Source organism: Chaetodon trifascialis, chromosome 16, assembly GCF_039877785.1.
Source record: "Chaetodon trifascialis isolate fChaTrf1 chromosome 16, fChaTrf1.hap1, whole genome shotgun sequence".
Taxonomy (NCBI): Eukaryota; Metazoa; Chordata; class Actinopteri; order Chaetodontiformes; family Chaetodontidae; genus Chaetodon; species Chaetodon trifascialis.
The window spans coordinates 6,326,973-6,344,161 of record NC_092071.1 but is presented as its reverse complement, the minus strand read 5'-3'; the positions used below and the strand labels follow the sequence as shown (position 1 = coordinate 6,344,161).

Here is a 17,189-nt window from a genome sequence, read left to right as displayed (position 1 = left end):
TTTGAATTTTTTGGGTTTAACCTTTATGCTAGTGGAGTCTGGGTTTGCTCGCTCCTCGTTTGTGGGTCGATCAGTTTGATGAGGGAGCCGAGGGTCCGAGCTGAGCTGCACTGTGGCTGACCTGCTGCTCTCCTCAGGAATGTGCTCTGTTTGTGTATTGATTGGCAGGGGGCTCCGACCAGTTGCGTGAAATAACTCCATTGTTTGGGAATGTCGTTGTTTGAGATGTTAATATGAAAACCTGATATCTGAGATTTTAAAATGGCTTGATGCTGAACACCTCAGGAAGAGATCAGACTGATAGAAGACGTCAGCTTTGTCATATGATTTGTTTGGCTCGACAACAGAATGTCTTGTGACATCAGCCGCTCACTTCCTGCGCCGCTGAGCTGCTGGAAATGTGGGTAGGTGGTGGTGGTGGGTGGGGAGTTACTGCACCAAAATATAACCGGCAAGAATGTGAGGTTTCCAAACCAAAAGGGCGAGCAACAGGCAAATTATTGTTTTGATCAAGGAGCAACTTTCCAGATATGTCAAACATGTTGTGTTCAGCTCTTTTTCTTCTCTTCTGATTTACTCTTCTTTCTCCTCCCACGCTCGTCTTTCCCTTCTCACCTCCTCCCCTCATTCAGCTCCTGCAGGGCGAGGAGAGCCTGCTAAACCTGATGATGGAGAACTCAATGCAGTCCACCTGGAAGACCCCCCAGCTGGGACGCAAGCCGCGAGGCAGCAGCAAGCCCCGTGCCCGTGGACACCCACAATCCACCCCCCCCATCCAGCCCCAGACGCTCCTGTCTGCAGCGGCTGCCTCCACCGCCTGCAGCCCCTCCACTGCGAAGAGCCTTTGGGCGACCGTGGCGGAGGAAAAGCCCAGCCATGCGGCCCGGAAGGGGGAAAGGTCCCGGGGCTCCTCCAAGGCCCTGCACCACCACCTTCATCACCACCAGACCAGGAGCTCTGACCTGCACAGGGACCCTCCGCCGCAGCCACCCATCTCCAAAATGGATTCCTGTCACATCTCTGAGGACTCCGGCCGGTGGGACAGCATCCACACAGGGGACGGTGTTGCATCAGGGGCTGGATCTGGTTTTGCCGCAAGCTCGTCTCCACCTCCGGCATCCAGCCCTGGGGCTACAGTGCCTGACACAGGGGCAGTCCTTCGCGGCGGGGCCCCGCGGCTCCGTCTGTCCCGCCAGGGCAAATCCAGAGGGAGGGGCTACAGCGGAGGGCTGGAGTCTGTGGACCTCCCACTCACAGGAAAGGACACGTCCCTGCTGGACGCTGCCGAGACTGACGGGTACTTCTCTGACGGCGAGCAGAGTGACACGGACGCACGCTCTGGCGGACGCAAACTCCGCTTGCCGCAGTTGCATTCTGGGAACGAGGACCTGCTGAGAAGGAGCGTGCTGGCATCCTAAAGCACTGAGACTCCAACTGACACACACACACATACACACACGCAGTTATCCAAGCAGAGTCCCGCTGGCTAATTGTTTCTCCATCTGTGCCCAGTATACAGTCTACAAAACACGGCTGTATGGCTTTGTTCAACCAAATCCCCGTCACATTTACCCGTGGAAAATCTCTTCAGCTCTTACCTGCTTTGTTTTTGGGGTGAATTTGAATGTAGCTGTTTGCCTGTCGTACAGTAAAGCTTCTCCACCGGACTGTAGTTTGTCGTTAGCTTACCACAAGATGCGACGCACTCAACAAATAGGAAACAAACATTACCTTTAGTCTTTTTTTGTTTTGGATTTCAGATTCCTTTTGTTTCTCGGCGTTGGAGTACTCATTTCTGGCCTCACGTCTGTGGTATCTGCCAGACTTGGGAACAAACATTTCGGGGCATTATTATTATTATTATTCAAGCTGGTTTCAGGGTCTGCTTCATTCTTGGTCTTTATGGCCTGAGATGCATCCAATGAGTCCTTGTTTTCTTAAGTATGTTCAGTGGAAAGACAATTTCACGCCAGGGCTGGTCTGAATATGTACAGATGGTGACATGGGACAACATGTATTCAGCCTTGAAAAGCACAACTAGCTAGTCGTAAGAGCTGTAACGTAAGCACTCGTGTGTGTAATGGAAGCTCATTCGGGGTTGGGGTCAGTTCTGTGCACTAAAATTCGTCATTCTCAAATTTCTCTTGAGACCTAAAAGTTTTTGAAAAGCGGATTGGCTGACCCCAACCCCGGTGGCCATTCAGACCGTCACACAGAGACACAAACACACACACATACTGACACACATACTACTATAAGCAAATCCCTTTGCTCACATCAAATGAAATATTTGATCTGACTTTTGTCAGCTGCTTTCAAATTCTTCCTAATTCTGAGTTTTAAATTTTTTTTTTTTTTTTTTTAGCCTGAATCTTTGGAGAAAAATTCATCGTAGAAACTCTGTGCCTTCTGTCGCTTGCCCTGTGCCCCTACCTCCCCTCAAACTCCCCCAGCCCCCACCAACCTTATCGCTCAACCAAACAATCAGTGAGTAGATCAATCAACAAGTCGTTTCTCAATCGGATTTGTAACAATCAAAGCAAAAGGACATCCCGTGGGATTGGTTACCGGGTGTAGCCAGCGTTGGGCTCCTTGTCACCTTAACAATTGTCTAGTGCCTGAAACAAGGATGTAAATGCAGCGTTTGCCACTAATCAACAAAGCATCTGCAACAGCTAGCGAAGCAGAGCCACAGTGTACTATCAGTGCAAAGAGCTGCCTACTGTTCCGTGCCCCCCCCTCCCCCCCCACTCAACTAGATCGCTGCAGTCCAGAGCCATCGACAAGCAGAGTTTGGCCGGGTTACTCTGTGGCCACCATGTCGCTGCTACAATACATGCACATGGAGAAGCCTGCGAGCTGACACATTTTTGTGTTTTGTATCCCGTTTCCTCTGTCAGCTCAGTGAAGCACTGACGCTTCTTTATTCAAATTTCCACATTTTGTGCTTAACCACAAAGCCTCCCGGTCACTGTAAGCTGTCCTCATTTGGCATTTGATGAATTGAAATTGGGCAAAGCACGCAACAAAATAATCTCAATTCAAAGGTCCCCTTGTCGGCTTTTGGAGCTTTCAGCCACAGCCCACGGTCTTGGCTGGCTCAGGTGTCATCACATGACCTGAGAGTGGAAAGACGTGTTTTATGAGCATAGCTTGAAGGTTTCTCAAACCTTTTTTCCCCTTAAAGCTGTGCCTCTTCATATAAAACAACCAATGACTCACCGCTGTTAGCATGAACATGCGGCGTGGGGTCATCATTGGCTGAGTTCAACCCCCAAAAGTTGCACTTATTTCTGGCTGCTATATGAGACGACCAGGGATCTCAGTGCACCAAGTCATGCTTTATGTCACCCATGTGTATCTATAAAATGTATGATATCAGTATAGTAAGACGCCAGACGCTGTTCATAGCACCAACATGGCTGCCACTGACGTCTGACGTGGACGCGCTCTCGTAGCTGATGGCTCTGCTGCACCCGCTCTCCTGTTAAATGAATGATGATCATAATAATCAGCTTCAGAGGCCTGCGCTCTTCAGTTCTTGAATTGAGTTGTTTGTAAATTTGTTTTTTTTGTTTTTTAAAAAAGGACTTTTTGTTGTTCTCTCAGAGAGTTGTATTTTGTACTTTAAGCAGTCCATGGTATTCTCAGGGGTTAAAAAACTTTAAAAAAAGAAGAAAAGGTTAGAAAAATTTATCGAAAAAGCGACGTAAGACATAGATACATATATATATATACATACATATTTTATATCATATACAGTATATATATACAGTATATATATATATATATATATAAAGTGATGTGTGTATGTCTAGAAACTTCCTTATTTGGCAAGCTTCACTGTTTGAACTCCTACACAATTACTACTGAGCATGTTCCTCCTCTCAGTACGACCACAGACCATCAGCCCTGGGTTCAATAGTCTCAACCAATAATTAATGCTCATTTTAACGTCTTTGAGTTACCAGATGAGATCATATTGGCTCGGTGGTCAACCACAAGACAGAAATTTCTTTTCAGTATTTGGCTTTCTTGCAGCTAAGACCCCCCCTCCCACACACACACCTGTCTGGTTCCAAATTTGGGTGCAATAAAGCATCACAGGTGATTGTAAGGGCTGCTCGACCCAGGCCTGATGAACAGACACTTAAGCAGAGGTGCAAGTCCAATCCACGTCCTCTGTTTTTCTCCTGTATGGACAGCTTCTAACCTGTCTTTTGAAGTGACCACGCCAAAGAACAGATCTGTCATCAAGGCAGCATATTTACAGCTTATCTACACAAACACACATACACGTGCTCTGTCTCTGGTTTTCAAGATGAAGAATGTGAGATAAGGATGTCAGACGACTGCCAGCGCTGTCCAGGTCAGCTCGGTTTAAGCCACATCTCGACCTGCTTCCGCCCAGCTCCATAGGGTTCGCTCAGATGTGCTGTGGTGTTATGTGACCTCCTCCGACGCAGGGGGCGCTGTTAACTGTACCACCAATTAACCCAACCTGGATCATTCACGGGGGCTTCACATAGGAAAAGCCTGTTGCCGCAGTAATGGGCAGGCGATGGTTGTTAAACGCAGACTCACACATATTAACCCCCATCAGAAAAAGCCAAATGCTGCTGAACTGAACACACAACATACAGCTCTCTCTCTCTCTCACACACGCACACACGCACACACACACACACACACACACACACACACACACACACACTAGAGCTGGTATAACAGGGTTAAAATATACAAGATGACTAGTTTTTTATGTATATGTGATCCTGACTGCATCAGGAAGTACTACTCAGAGTGAAACGCCCCCTATCAGCAGGAGAGTATTATTACAGGTGACATGCAGCATGTCTGTCTCCTTTGTCCTTCAGGTGTAGCCATCGTAGAAGGTTCACACCATTAGTCCTCCACGTTTGTCTCTTTATCGTCACAGAGGCAAAGTCTGGGAAAAACCCTCTTTTCAAAGGCAGGGTTTTGTGTTGAAGTGTGCAAAGTGTTGCTGAATTCGTCAAACAGCAGGACATAAATACACACTTACACAGGACAGGTGGAGGAATTTGGACTTCTACGTTGGCTACCGTTCTTACAACCCACATGGAAACTGATCGCAACAACACACACGACAACAATAACTGCAACAAAGCTTGTTTTTTGAAGCGAGGAAGTGGCGAAGTATCATTACGGCCCACTGAATCCTCCACCGGGTGGTTGTTACGACACACGTGTCGCTAAGACAGAAAAATGTAATCTTGGTTTCAGTATTTAATGTTCGGAGTAGCCTGACTTTGTAGACAGTGGTTTTAAACAAGGCCTCACATTTACGGCCTTAACATGTAGTAGCAAATGCTAAGGCTGCACAGCGCTGGCAGGTGAAAAGTCAAAAAGAAAAAAAACTTTCGGTGGCTGAATTTCCTCTGGTTACATGAACTGCTGTTTCTGAAGATCCTCTCCTGTTTGTAAATCAGATTTTAACCCACAAACGGCACCGTAGTACCTTGTCAGGCAAATTGTATCTTAGATTTTTTTTTCCTTGATGCTGTGCAGCCTTGGCATACACAAACTGGTTATTATTCTATATTTACAGTGTGGCTTCAATGCCCTCTCCTTCCGCTTCGTAGAAACTGTAGACTGGAGTCTTTTGCAGGTTCTTTTTATCAATATCCACTAGAATACAACTTCAAAGCATCACTGTCCTCTGTGTGGTACACTGGTGTGGGTGTTGGCTCGCAGCCCAAAACGTGCTCTGATGATCTTTGAATTTTGCAACTCTTGTCAGGTCGGATATCCACATGATATGAGATCCAGATTAGACTTCCTTTGCTTCTTCTCTGGGTTTAATTTGTAATATCAGCCATGGCGTTTCAAATCGTTGGCCTCAGAGTGAAATATCAGCGGATCTGGTGGAATATTGGAGGTTGTGTTCCTCTGTGCGAGCTCACCATCTGGAGCGCATGGTTAAGATGTTATGCATAATGGATAAATGTACAACCATACAGCCTTGTTAGTGGTGAGCTGGTGCATGTGTGAGAACAAAACCCTCTCCCGCTGGAGTTGGCATGAATGCTGCGCCGCAGAAATAAGCTGGTGGGCATCGTGCACGTAATGGCAGGTCAGAAACACACCTACACACAATGATGCATTCCACCTAGATTTCGACTGAAAAGCTGGTTAAAGGCCAACGCTGATTGCTGCAGGCGATTGGAACCACTCCTGTAACTCACACAGCTGTTGTGTACTGTACTGACACTGTTGTAAAACCCCTTGGAAAGACATCACTGCACCAGCAGGGCTGGGCTCCTCAGAACCTCCTCAGCTGAGCAAAGATCGTGTTTAAAGCCTTTTATTAGCAGGGAGGCGGGTTAGGATCATCCAGCTACAAAACGCCGGTAAAATTTTGTTGTACAAGTCTTTTTTTGACATGGATTGAACATACTGGATGAAAGAGTTTAATTTCCACAATGTTGAGACAAAAAATGGATCGCTGTGCTGAGGTGGTTCTCAGGAAGTAGAAGGACATCAGGGTGCTGTTCATAGGATGTCTCTCTCCCTCTCTGGTTGCTCCTTCGTCCAATAAGAAAGTGGTTTGAGGCTGTCCTAAAGTCAGTAAAGCCAGGATTCTTCAGAGGTGATCAATTTAATTTGATGCCTCTCCCACGTCACATCTTTTCCACAAAGTGAGCACTTTGTTGAAACCGTGTCTGGGGACTCGAAATGCCTGCTGGGTTCGAGCGAAAGCAGATATAATCTCTGTCACAACGGTGAGTGGACAGCACGTGTTTAGATTCATTCATGATTTGAATTATTTTGACCATATCCAGAACTGAAATCTGATCAAAGTTGAATTTATCAATGTCTGTCTATAACATGGATCAATAGGTGTGCAGACTGAGCCAATCACTGCTTAGACCTTCCTGGTTCTGATCATCCGGTCCTCGCTTTACTGTCCTACGCCAGCCATGCAAACCCACCCACCTACCGACGTACCACTGGAGTTTATACACCTTTACAATAATGTATAATACTGTTCAAATACTACTAGAAACATTTTCATTTTCCGTGTTTTGACAAAGCCTTTGGAAGCTGTATTTTTTTTTTTCTTTTGTAATGCTTTAGCTGGCCGCCGTGGCTCGTATCAAACTAGAAAGCTGACTCATTATCTGCTTCCTCTGTTTTTACTGACGCTTTGCTCTCCTCTCTGTTACAGCAAAGTTATGGCTTCAAGGTCTCAATATCCACAACCCAGACACACTGCACAGATTGGAGGTTTAGTCATACAAACTGCGCCGCTGTGGAGGCAGGAAGCAGCTCAGTTGTCGAGTCAGGTCTGAATTGGTGGAGTCAAAGAGCCACAGTGATTTGAATCAGAGGGACTTTTCTCATTCCGTCATGATCTTGCCGAGGAGCTAATTGGCAGACCGAGATCAATACGACGAAGTACAGACAGTTTGAACTCGGAAGGTCTGGAAGATAAACTAGATGCATTTCCTTGTGTGAGAAAATGCTTTGCTGTTTTGATAAATAAAGCCAGAGCTCATGCGATTAGCAGATTAAACATTTCGTCGATCAACAGAAAACTGTTCTGCAGCTGTTTTGATAATCGTTCAGTTCTTATAGCTGCAGCAATTAGGCGATTAATTGATTAGCTGAACTGCAAAGACGGCAAATTTTCACTGGTTCCAGCTTCTAAAATGTGGGATTTGATGCTGCTCTTTGTCCTACATGATAGTTGAAAAAAATCTTTGGTTTTGGACAATTGGTTGGACAAGACAAGACGTCTGAAGACATCACACTGTCCTGTGAAATGTTTTAGTGGGAATTTTTCAATATTTCCTGATTCTTTCTAGATCAGATCAAATCAAAACAGCTGGCAGATTAAGTGACACTGAAAGCAATCAGGTTTATTTTTTGGGGAGCATTTTATGCTTCAGGTGCCCTGAAAAGAAGCAAATCGTCACATTTGAGAAGCTGAAACCGGAGAATATTTTCCATTTTTTGTAACTGTAATGATGAACTGATTGATCAAAATGTGTGCAGAGTTCATTTTACTTCAGCTTGACTGTCAATTAATCAACTAATCGTTTCACATGACTCAGTGACAGAGCAGATGTGTACTTTCTCATCAAAGTTAAGGAAAACCTGAGGAAGCACATGTCCTAATAGCCCCCCCCATCCTATTTCTCACTCTTTGCCTTCTCAGCGGGCTTCAGTCCAACATCACTTCGACAGAAACACTCTGGTTCCACCCACTGTGGCACAACACAAATGTCGAAATTACATCTGCCTCCAGAGCAGCTCCCACAATGTTTTTATTACCAAATCTCCCATCTGCACAAACTGCGCACCTTACTCTGCCTCTGCCATCCAACATCTTCCTCCTCCCTGCTCACGTTTCCCCCCTCCCACCACCAGCAAAGTCCCCTCTTCTCCATCCCGAATCCCCCCAAAAAACCCCACCCCTCCTGTCACGTCCCTCCTCTCTCCTCCCTCCTCTCTCCTCTCTCCTCTCTCCTCTCTCCTCTCTCCTCTCCTGTCCGGTGATCAGCCTCCTTGGCCGGCACGTGGCTCGATTCCAATCGCTTTTGAATCATAGGACGATCAGGAAAGAAAAAACAAAAAAAAAAAAGGTAAAAGAAAAAAGGATGTCTGTAGCTTTAAGGACAAATAATGACAGGCACGTGTTGTGGAAGTACGTGTGAGGAGGGGAAAACGTTGCACTCTGCTTCGCTCTGGCCTGGAGAGGGAGAGCGAGCGAGCGAGCAAAGGAGGGAAGAGGAGAGATGGATAGAAAGAAGGGGAGGAGAGGAGGGAGACGTTTACTGAACCGGAGCCAGAGAAGCAGACAGAGAACGAGTACAACTTGTTCTTTCCCCTGCGTTCTGTTTGCAGCCTGTCCGCACAGTCAAGTTAACAAGCAGCTAATATAAACAACACCAGGCCCTTCCCTTCTCCTGCCCTCTCGCCTCCTCATCTCAGCCTCTCTCTCTCTTTCCTCTCTGTACTTTCTCCTCTCTCTCTCTCTCCCTCTCCCTCTCTCTCCCTCTGTGTACAGCCGGGTCTCCATCAAAGTATTTCCTTTGCAAACTGTAACAATTGAATCAGGAAAGCAGAACGGAAACTGTTAAAATTGACATTAAATGGCACGACCAGCCTGGAAAACAATTCAGGTTTGTGGCAGAACATTTTATCATCAGCCCTTAAATATAAATCACTCTCATTGGTTATATATGATTATCTGTATTTTCTTTACAGTCGACAGAAGCCTGTGACCAAAACCAATGATTAATTGATCCTACCGGCAAGTAGGACCAAGTTGTATCCAAAGCCTGACTTACTGTGGCCTGCTCCTCTGTGGCAGACCTCCATTCAGTCCAACATTCACCATCCCGCTGCTGTAAATACTAGTGCACCAAATAATCCGCAGCTGAAAATAGTCCCCAACAAATGCGCCGTTTGCTCCTGTTGAGCATCATTTGCTCAAAACTTCAGTGCCCCGTGTCTGAGGAAATCAAAGTGTTTTTCAAATGAAACTATATATTTGCGAGGTGTTTTTAAACATGGACGTGTTCAGTAGGAACTCGGGCTGGGTGGTGCAGTGAATTCATTTCAATTTTGGTTTTTGCAGGATTTTTCAGTCAAAAATGAATGCAAGCAACAGCTGGCTAGAGTCACGACTGGCCCCTAAACTGCGATGTGAATAGTGATGCTCTGTGCCGCAGTTTACAGGGCTGGTTACGGGTCGTGACTTCAGGTGGCTCGCTGGCTCTGGCTATGCGAAATAGTGAATCTAACAGTCGCATCTCTTAGAGGAACAGACTGAAAGGAGCTCGACTGTTTCTGTGACTGATTCTACTTCGTTCAGTCTGTCTCTGCTGGCTGAGAAGCTAATGCCAGCTAGCAGCTGATGTCAAGAGACACACACAGCGAGGAGTAGATGAATTAGTGAGCGGACCTTTCAGCTCTATCTGTGCTGAAACTGATTATTAAAGTGGATTTCCATGTTAGACGTAGTTGAAGCATCTGGTAGTCTAGCGAGCCATGTGGGATAAGCTTTTTTTTTTTTTTTTTTTTAAATGTAATAATAAAATAATAATGACAGCCTTGCAAGTAGTGCAGGTCTTATGTTTTTGTTTCTGGCACAATATGTCCTAAAAAAATATGATATGATATGATGTCATGTTTTGGTCTTGCTGAAAAGATTCAAATCATGAATCGTCCCCAAATTTGAGACAGATTGCCATTTAAAATGTTATTTTTGGCCACCTCACCCAGCCCTACTCGGGATGCCAGACCTCAGACAGGGGAGAGAAGTTAAGAGTGACAAAAATATGGAATATTAAATGAAACATGCTCATACATTAGCCAACACTTAAGACCAATAACAATCCAAAGAGTGCTTAGTACTTCCTGTTTCCTTGTTTTACTGTCCTACAGTCATACAAACCCACCCACCCATAATGTATTATACTGTTCAAGTACTTCTACTAGAAACATCTTCATTTCAGGTGTTTTTAAAAAAGACTTTGGATGTTGTTTTATTGAACTTGAATCATTTCTTGTATCATTTTTTGGCAATTTAACTTGGGTGGAAACATGGCTCAGGTCCCTTTTATGGTCCCTCCCTTACTATCTGAGCAATTTAATCACCCTCCCTTTACATCTGGTCTTACCATTAGGCTCCTGGGAGGTTCAGGATCTATATATCACCGCAAACAAATGGAGGCGTAAATGCACCCGCAGACACACGGGTGATCCATTTGGCCAAAGCTACATTTGGTGACATTAAATTTAAATCCGGCTGGGAACTACACGCAAAGTGTTAATCTAACAAAGGACGCTGGTGGGAATGTGTCGTACGAAGAAAAGAGATTTCAGCACAGGCACTGGAGACACTTTACCTCCAGGTGTAAATGTAATTTGGATAAATCACAATCTGAATGTAAGATGCAGGTTAGAGCCATTTGGTAAGAGGCCCTCTGTGCTTCTGTATTTCTGTCTCCCACGCGTGATTTCACCGCTCTCTGTCGCTGCTTTATTTCTTTCTCCTGCTTTCTGTTATTTCGTCCCGTTCTTCTTCACTGCTTTCGTGATCGGACTTCTTCTCTTTTGCACACACAGAACAAATGCTTATCTTCTTCCTCTGAGGCAAATATGTATTTATCTGCCTCTGCTGTCCGATCTTTGATGCATGCAGGGAAGGAAAATGTATTTTGATTACGTAGATTGGGAAAGTGCAGTCCTTCTGTGTGTGTGTGTGTGTGTGTGTGTGTGTGTGTGTGTGTGTGTGTGTGTGTGTGTGTGTGTGTGTGTGTGTGTGTGTGTGTGTGTGTGTGTGTGTGTGTGTGTGTGTGTGTGTGTGTGTGTGTGTGTGTGTGCCTGTGTTTGTATGTGTGTGTGTGTGTGTGTGTGTGTGTGTGTGTGTGTGTGTGTGTGCCTGTGTGTGTGTGTGTGTGTGTGTGTGCCTGTGTGTGTGTGTGTATGTGTGTGTGTGTGGTTGCAGAAGGCATAGGGATAGGATTTGTGTGTGGACACGGTCCCTCAGTTAAAACTGGACAGTTCAGTCCAGCAGGCCAGCTGTCCTCCCTGTGAGGTGGCTTTTCTGTTGCTCCATTTGTTCTTTAGGCTACATCCACGCTAAGCTGGCTAACTTTAAAAAGACCATTTCCATAAGAAAGTCCACACTAGGTCATATACGTAAAGATCTCTGTTCACACTAAAATACCCAAAGAGCAGGAAAAGCTCAACCTCGTCTTTGTCCTGTTTACTCTGCCGAGTCTCTGCTGGTTAATATCTGCTCTCTGTGACCGCCTTTGTTTTAATCCGGCCAAATCTCAGCTTAGTTGTTCTGATTGAACATGAGAGAGTCTGTGATACTGATACTGGGCCATATAATTAAAATTCAGTTTGCTTACATGCATTTAGCTAAGTGGCTCACAGTTCACGTACATGTGCATGACAACAACTTCAGACAAAGATAGTATTGCCCTGACAGCGAAGCGGGTGGATGAAAGGAGAGATTTCACATAGCGACGCATCCTTGTGTTCAGAATGATTCCATCTGAAGCCAGACTAAACACGAACTCTGAAAGTTGCCTCCGGCAGTCTAAACAAGTCGGTTTCCAAAGCAGAACAGTTGCAAATTCCGTCATGTTCGCACTCATTTTGCCAGTCCGCTCACTGTGTCGTAAATCTGCTAAGAGACGCACACGCCCATACCAAAAAAAGAGCTTCTTTAATGTTAAAAAAAGCTCAGCATGCTTCCAAAATAAGGTGCGTATTACGGCCAAATATTGAGATCACGATAGTTAAATATGTGAAATCATCACATATTTACTGAACTTTAAAAACAGTGGATTTCCTCTAAATCTAATGCACAATTTTATCTTGATTATCTTGTCTTAATAATTGTCGGAAGCTAAAGTCATAACTGAGATTATGTTGGATTAACCTGGGCTCTTGAGTGCATGTCAACATACTCATTGACTTGACCCATTGACCCCCATTTATATCAGCGAGAGACCAAGTGGAGTCACCTCTCAGTCCACCTCAGCAGACCTCAGAATGACCAGAAGTCGAATCAACGGCTCCTTAAAGCAGAGACCGTTCGAGGCCACTCTGCTGCCACGCAGCCTCTGACCGAGCTCACTTCATTGTTTTCCTGAAGCTCAGTATTAACTGGAGGCTGGCGTTCAGCCACTCTGTTGACCACTTTGAAAAAAAGCTTTGTTTTTGATTTGGAAGAACACCGGCTTAGAGTGGCCCGAGACCAAAACAGATTCCTGTGGATGTACTCGTAAGCATTTCCCTCCTCCCAGCTCAGCCAGTCTGTCCTTCTCTTACGCGCCCTCTTTAACTTTGTGCTGCTTTGGCGTTTTCTGTCTCACTCTCAGCTCCACTTCATGTCTCTACTTTTACTCCCCCCTCCTCCTCCTTCCCTCCCTCCTCCTCCTCTGTATATCTCCTCAGCGCAGACCAGGCAGTTTCTGACTCTCATTAATAACAATAAAATCTCGCTCCCCTCTCTTGACCTGCAGTTCACAAAGGCCTTGTTCAGACTGACGGCCCAGATCTGTTTTTTTTTGACACATCCAGATTTATTTGGTGAGAAAAAAATCATATGAAGTGCGATTTGTGTAAATTGGATCCAGGCCACGTTTGGAGGTGGTCTGAAAGGAGATTCAGATCACATTTCTGTAGATGCGCCTCAGTCTGGATGCTGCGGCCACTCAAATTGGATTTCAAAGTGTCTTTTGTGTCACTCATAACGTGACACATGTGAACGTCCAATCCAGAGTGCGGCACTGAGGACCACACAGAATAAAAGTCTGCAGACGGACGCTGAAAGAAAGTGTCTGCCGGCGCTCCGGGAGCTGGAATTTCTTTATGCTTCTGTGTTGGAAAGCGGCGTCACCAGCGAACCCACGTCACCACCGCAGCAGAGAGGTCGGTGATGTACAAATCCGATCTGAGCGCCAGCAGCAACAGTCTGACTTAAAGATCTGATTTGAGAAACGAATCTGTTTGCCTGCAGTCTGAACAAAGCCAAAGTTTTCTCCCTCAGGTTCGAAACACTTACTCACACACAGAAATCTGAGTTTTAATTTTAAAAACTCCTCCGTGCTTTCTCCTGTAAGCACTTATGAACATCCAATTTTGATGTTAATGCGTTATTTTAAGCACTTACTATGTTGAAATAAGGTTAATTGATTAAGCTGCTTCTTGTTTGAACAGTTTCTCTCCCTGCTCTCTGCTCTCTCATGACATTTTTACACCTTATTGGGGATCATTCTGCAACATGAGATTGTTTCATATCATATTGGTCGTATTTAGGCACTATTTGAACACCAATCAGCATCATCCAATCAAAGCAGAGCTGGACACAGGCTTTTCTCCTCCTCCTCCTGTCTTATTTGTCCTTATAAAGGTGTTAACATCTCTGCTGTCGAGTCCAGTTTCTCCTCCACTCTGCATCGGTTCTTCAATACAATAATATGAATGTTGCAGGAGTTTATCCTTCTGTATTCTTTGTTTCAAAGAATGTTGTGCCATTTGTTAATAGCAAAGAGAACTATTGAACATATATGAAAAAGAAGAGCTATTTTAAATTATTTTTTGGCTTTTTTTGCTATATTTATTTTCTTGTATTAGAATCTTCTTTGTAGGAGGGAAAAAATCAAAAAATGTATTTTTCATTAGTGCGAAAAACCTATTTTCTTCCTTTTTGTACAATTTCGATGTTTTAAGCGAGACTTTGAAAAGCAATATGATGATGATGACGATGTTTCCTGTGACTGTATCTGCATGCTGTTTGTGTTGCCTTAATGATGGCTGCATCCCACTTCGATCCCTCCCACCCCACCCCAACCTGTCAGGCCCTTCCCTCCCTCAACTCCCACCCTCATCTGATGGAGTCCCCGTCCCACCTGATCCGGTCCAGACCAATCCAGTCCAGTCCAGTGCAGTCAATAAAGCAGTGCTTTCTGTGTACATGAACCTCTTTGCCTCTCTGTTCATCACACAAACTGAGATCTCACCGGTGTTTACTTATTGATTCCTCTCACTTTAATCAACAAAATAGGCCTTTTAGCCCAGGATTAAAGTCTTCTTCACCTTCATAAATACACCTGAATTATCTTAATGATGATATATCCTCTGAGGATTATGAACACTTATCTAATATTCACAAAGGTATTTCAGTCTGGACCAAACTAATGAATGCCGATGCCGCCGTCCCGAGAGACACTAGCCTGGCTAAAAGTTTGATTTAAAAAAGCTCAACGGCAAATCTCTATCCACACATTTCACTGTCAGTAAAGTAGGTCCAATGAAAACTGTAGACATTGACGTCTGTGGTGCGTCTGTTTGTCAATGGTGTGTGCACTGCTAATGAAATGATACTGGCCTCTGGACAGATTTCAGAGGAGGCAGTATGGGCTGCAACTAACAATTATTTTCATTATCAATTAATCAGTAGATTATTTCTCAATTATTGTAATTGTCATGTGGTCTAACATTAAGATATCAAATAGAGGAAAGCATTCCATCATGATTTCCAAGAGGACAAACAATTGCTTGTTTATGCTGGACCAGCAGTTCAAACCCCAAAGATATTTGATTTAATGTCAAAGAAAATAAAGTTTTCTGGAGATCCGCTGATGTTTCAGCTCTTCACTGAAACCACTCTAAAGAAACTTCACCATGATTCAGGACGAGGGAAGAGATTGAAATAAGGAGGTATTGGAGTCAACAGCAGATCCCACCATTAAGAGATGGAGGAACAACAATTAAATTAGCAGGACTCCTCCCAGAGCTGGTTTTTGACCAAACAAAGCAACCTGCCAAGAAAGATGGTCAGGAAGGCAGCCAAGAACCTCAAGACCACTCTGACAAAACCCCAGTGTTCTTCAATCATGATAGAATAACTTGCCAGGACAGACTCTGTCAGCAGAGGCCTTCAAATACATTCAGAAGTCAGCCTCGCCTGAAAAACAGCACAAGGCAGCAGCTTGGAGTTTGTCAAAAGACGCGTGAGAGACTGAGAGCATGACGCAAAAGAGTCTGTGGTCTGATGAAACAACACTCAAAGTGCTTCAGCAGAGCTCAGCGGCCCTCTAACGCCGTCCATACCTCGGAGCGCGGTGGTGCAGCGTCGGATTGGCCAGGGCGAACAGCAAGACTTTGCCAGAGGTCCAGAGGAATAATGCAGGGATCCAAACACAGGCAAATCTCAAGGAGAGCAGGTTTCTGAGTGCCAAAGGCCTGAGAGCGGGGCCAACAAATTCCTCCTCCAACAGGACTCAAACACGGCGCCAAGTCAGCGCTGGAGTGGCTTCACAACAAGAATGCGAAAGTCCTTCGGCAGTTTCAAAGCCCAGATTTGGATGCCAGAGAAAATCTGCGGAATGACTTGAAGACCGAGCCGTATCGGCAAAATCCGAACGTGCCGCGCTGACGCAGATGTTTCCAAAACGAGCTGAAGAAGAGCTGCTGCAACAAAGTGTCAGCTCACGCTCGAGTAACTCTGAAGCTGCATGAATCGTTATCTTTTCGAAACACTGGATGAAGTTACCGTGTGCGTTGTGAGACGGGTCTCTCAGAGGTACAAACCCACAGAGAATCATCACCAAACTCTGCTCTGTGGAGTGTTTGAGCATCATTATTTTGTTTTTGTTTTTTTTTTTTGTTTAGATCCACTCTCACTGCTCTAATCAGCGCTGTTTCCAGCTGTAGCGGGCAGATGTTTCCATTGAAAAATCTGAAATGCTGGAATGACTGCACGCTACACCTGCCCTGCATCAAATGGGAAAAAAGACTAGTGACTAGTCGGTGGTGCATTTAACGGGTTTCAAAGAGCCACATATTTCCCCCAGGAGCTCCCTCAGACGATGCTATACACCAAAACCAGAGCTGTATGGAGTGAGTACTGGACTTACAGTCACCGGAAACACGACTCCAAATGAATGCTAATGTTGATCTGTAAGTCAGAGGATATTTAAGTAAGTTGGGACATTTTGAATAATTTTTTTAATTTAGGCTATAACACCATAAAATGCAGGGGAAAGACTTTAAATAATCCAGGCCAGGAAACTGTGGGTTTGTTTTAGGGCTTCAAGAATCGAGGGTTGATAAATGAACTGCTCTTCATTTTCTGTTTCAGCATTTCTCATCTACTGTAGCTGTTTTTTCTCCGTCTTAATCTCACCTCCAGCTATTTTCACTCACATCTCACATCCGCCTGCCTTATATTCTAAAAACTTCCCTTAGATTCAGATGGACCTGAGCTCTCTCATTTATCCGATTCACACAAACACACCATGGAAACGAGCCAAACAAATAGGCATATTCATAATAATGGAAATCAATTTAGCAGCACAAAGCAAAAGCACCTGGAGAGACTTCATGCACCTGGCTTTCCTGACAAAGCTCTCATTTTCATTCTTTTCCCATGGGGCCCTTTTTGGAAATCATTTTGCTTTGCAATCTAAATGTTACTCTTCCATCCTATTGTGAAGGCTTAACTGGCTCAATTTGCTGTATAGTCATACTACTAAGCTACTATCCCACCTGAACTTCAGGGACCCTCAAAAAGGAGTTTTGGATATCATTTTCTGTTATATAAATTCAGAGTTATATTTCCTGTGTCTGCCATCCAGGTTCACATCCTCAGACGGTGTTTGAGAAACAGC

At 44.8% G+C, this 17,189-nt stretch overlaps 1 protein-coding gene across 2 annotated transcripts in view; it reads left to right on the top strand.

Moving 5' to 3' along the window:
* The window catches only part of jade2 (jade family PHD finger 2), a 186,990-nt gene extending 172,494 nt beyond the window's left edge, over window positions 1–14,496 (top strand). For both annotated transcript variants that reach the window (XM_070982656.1, XM_070982655.1), the window contains 2 exons: window positions 633–11,273; window positions 11,504–14,496. In XM_070982656.1, the coding sequence (XP_070838757.1) occupies window positions 633–1,418 (786 nt within the window). In that variant the 3' untranslated portion in view covers window positions 1,419–11,273; window positions 11,504–14,496. The remainder of the gene's footprint in view (window positions 1–632; window positions 11,274–11,503) is intronic.
* The last annotated feature ends 2,693 nt before the right edge of the window (window positions 14,497–17,189 follow it).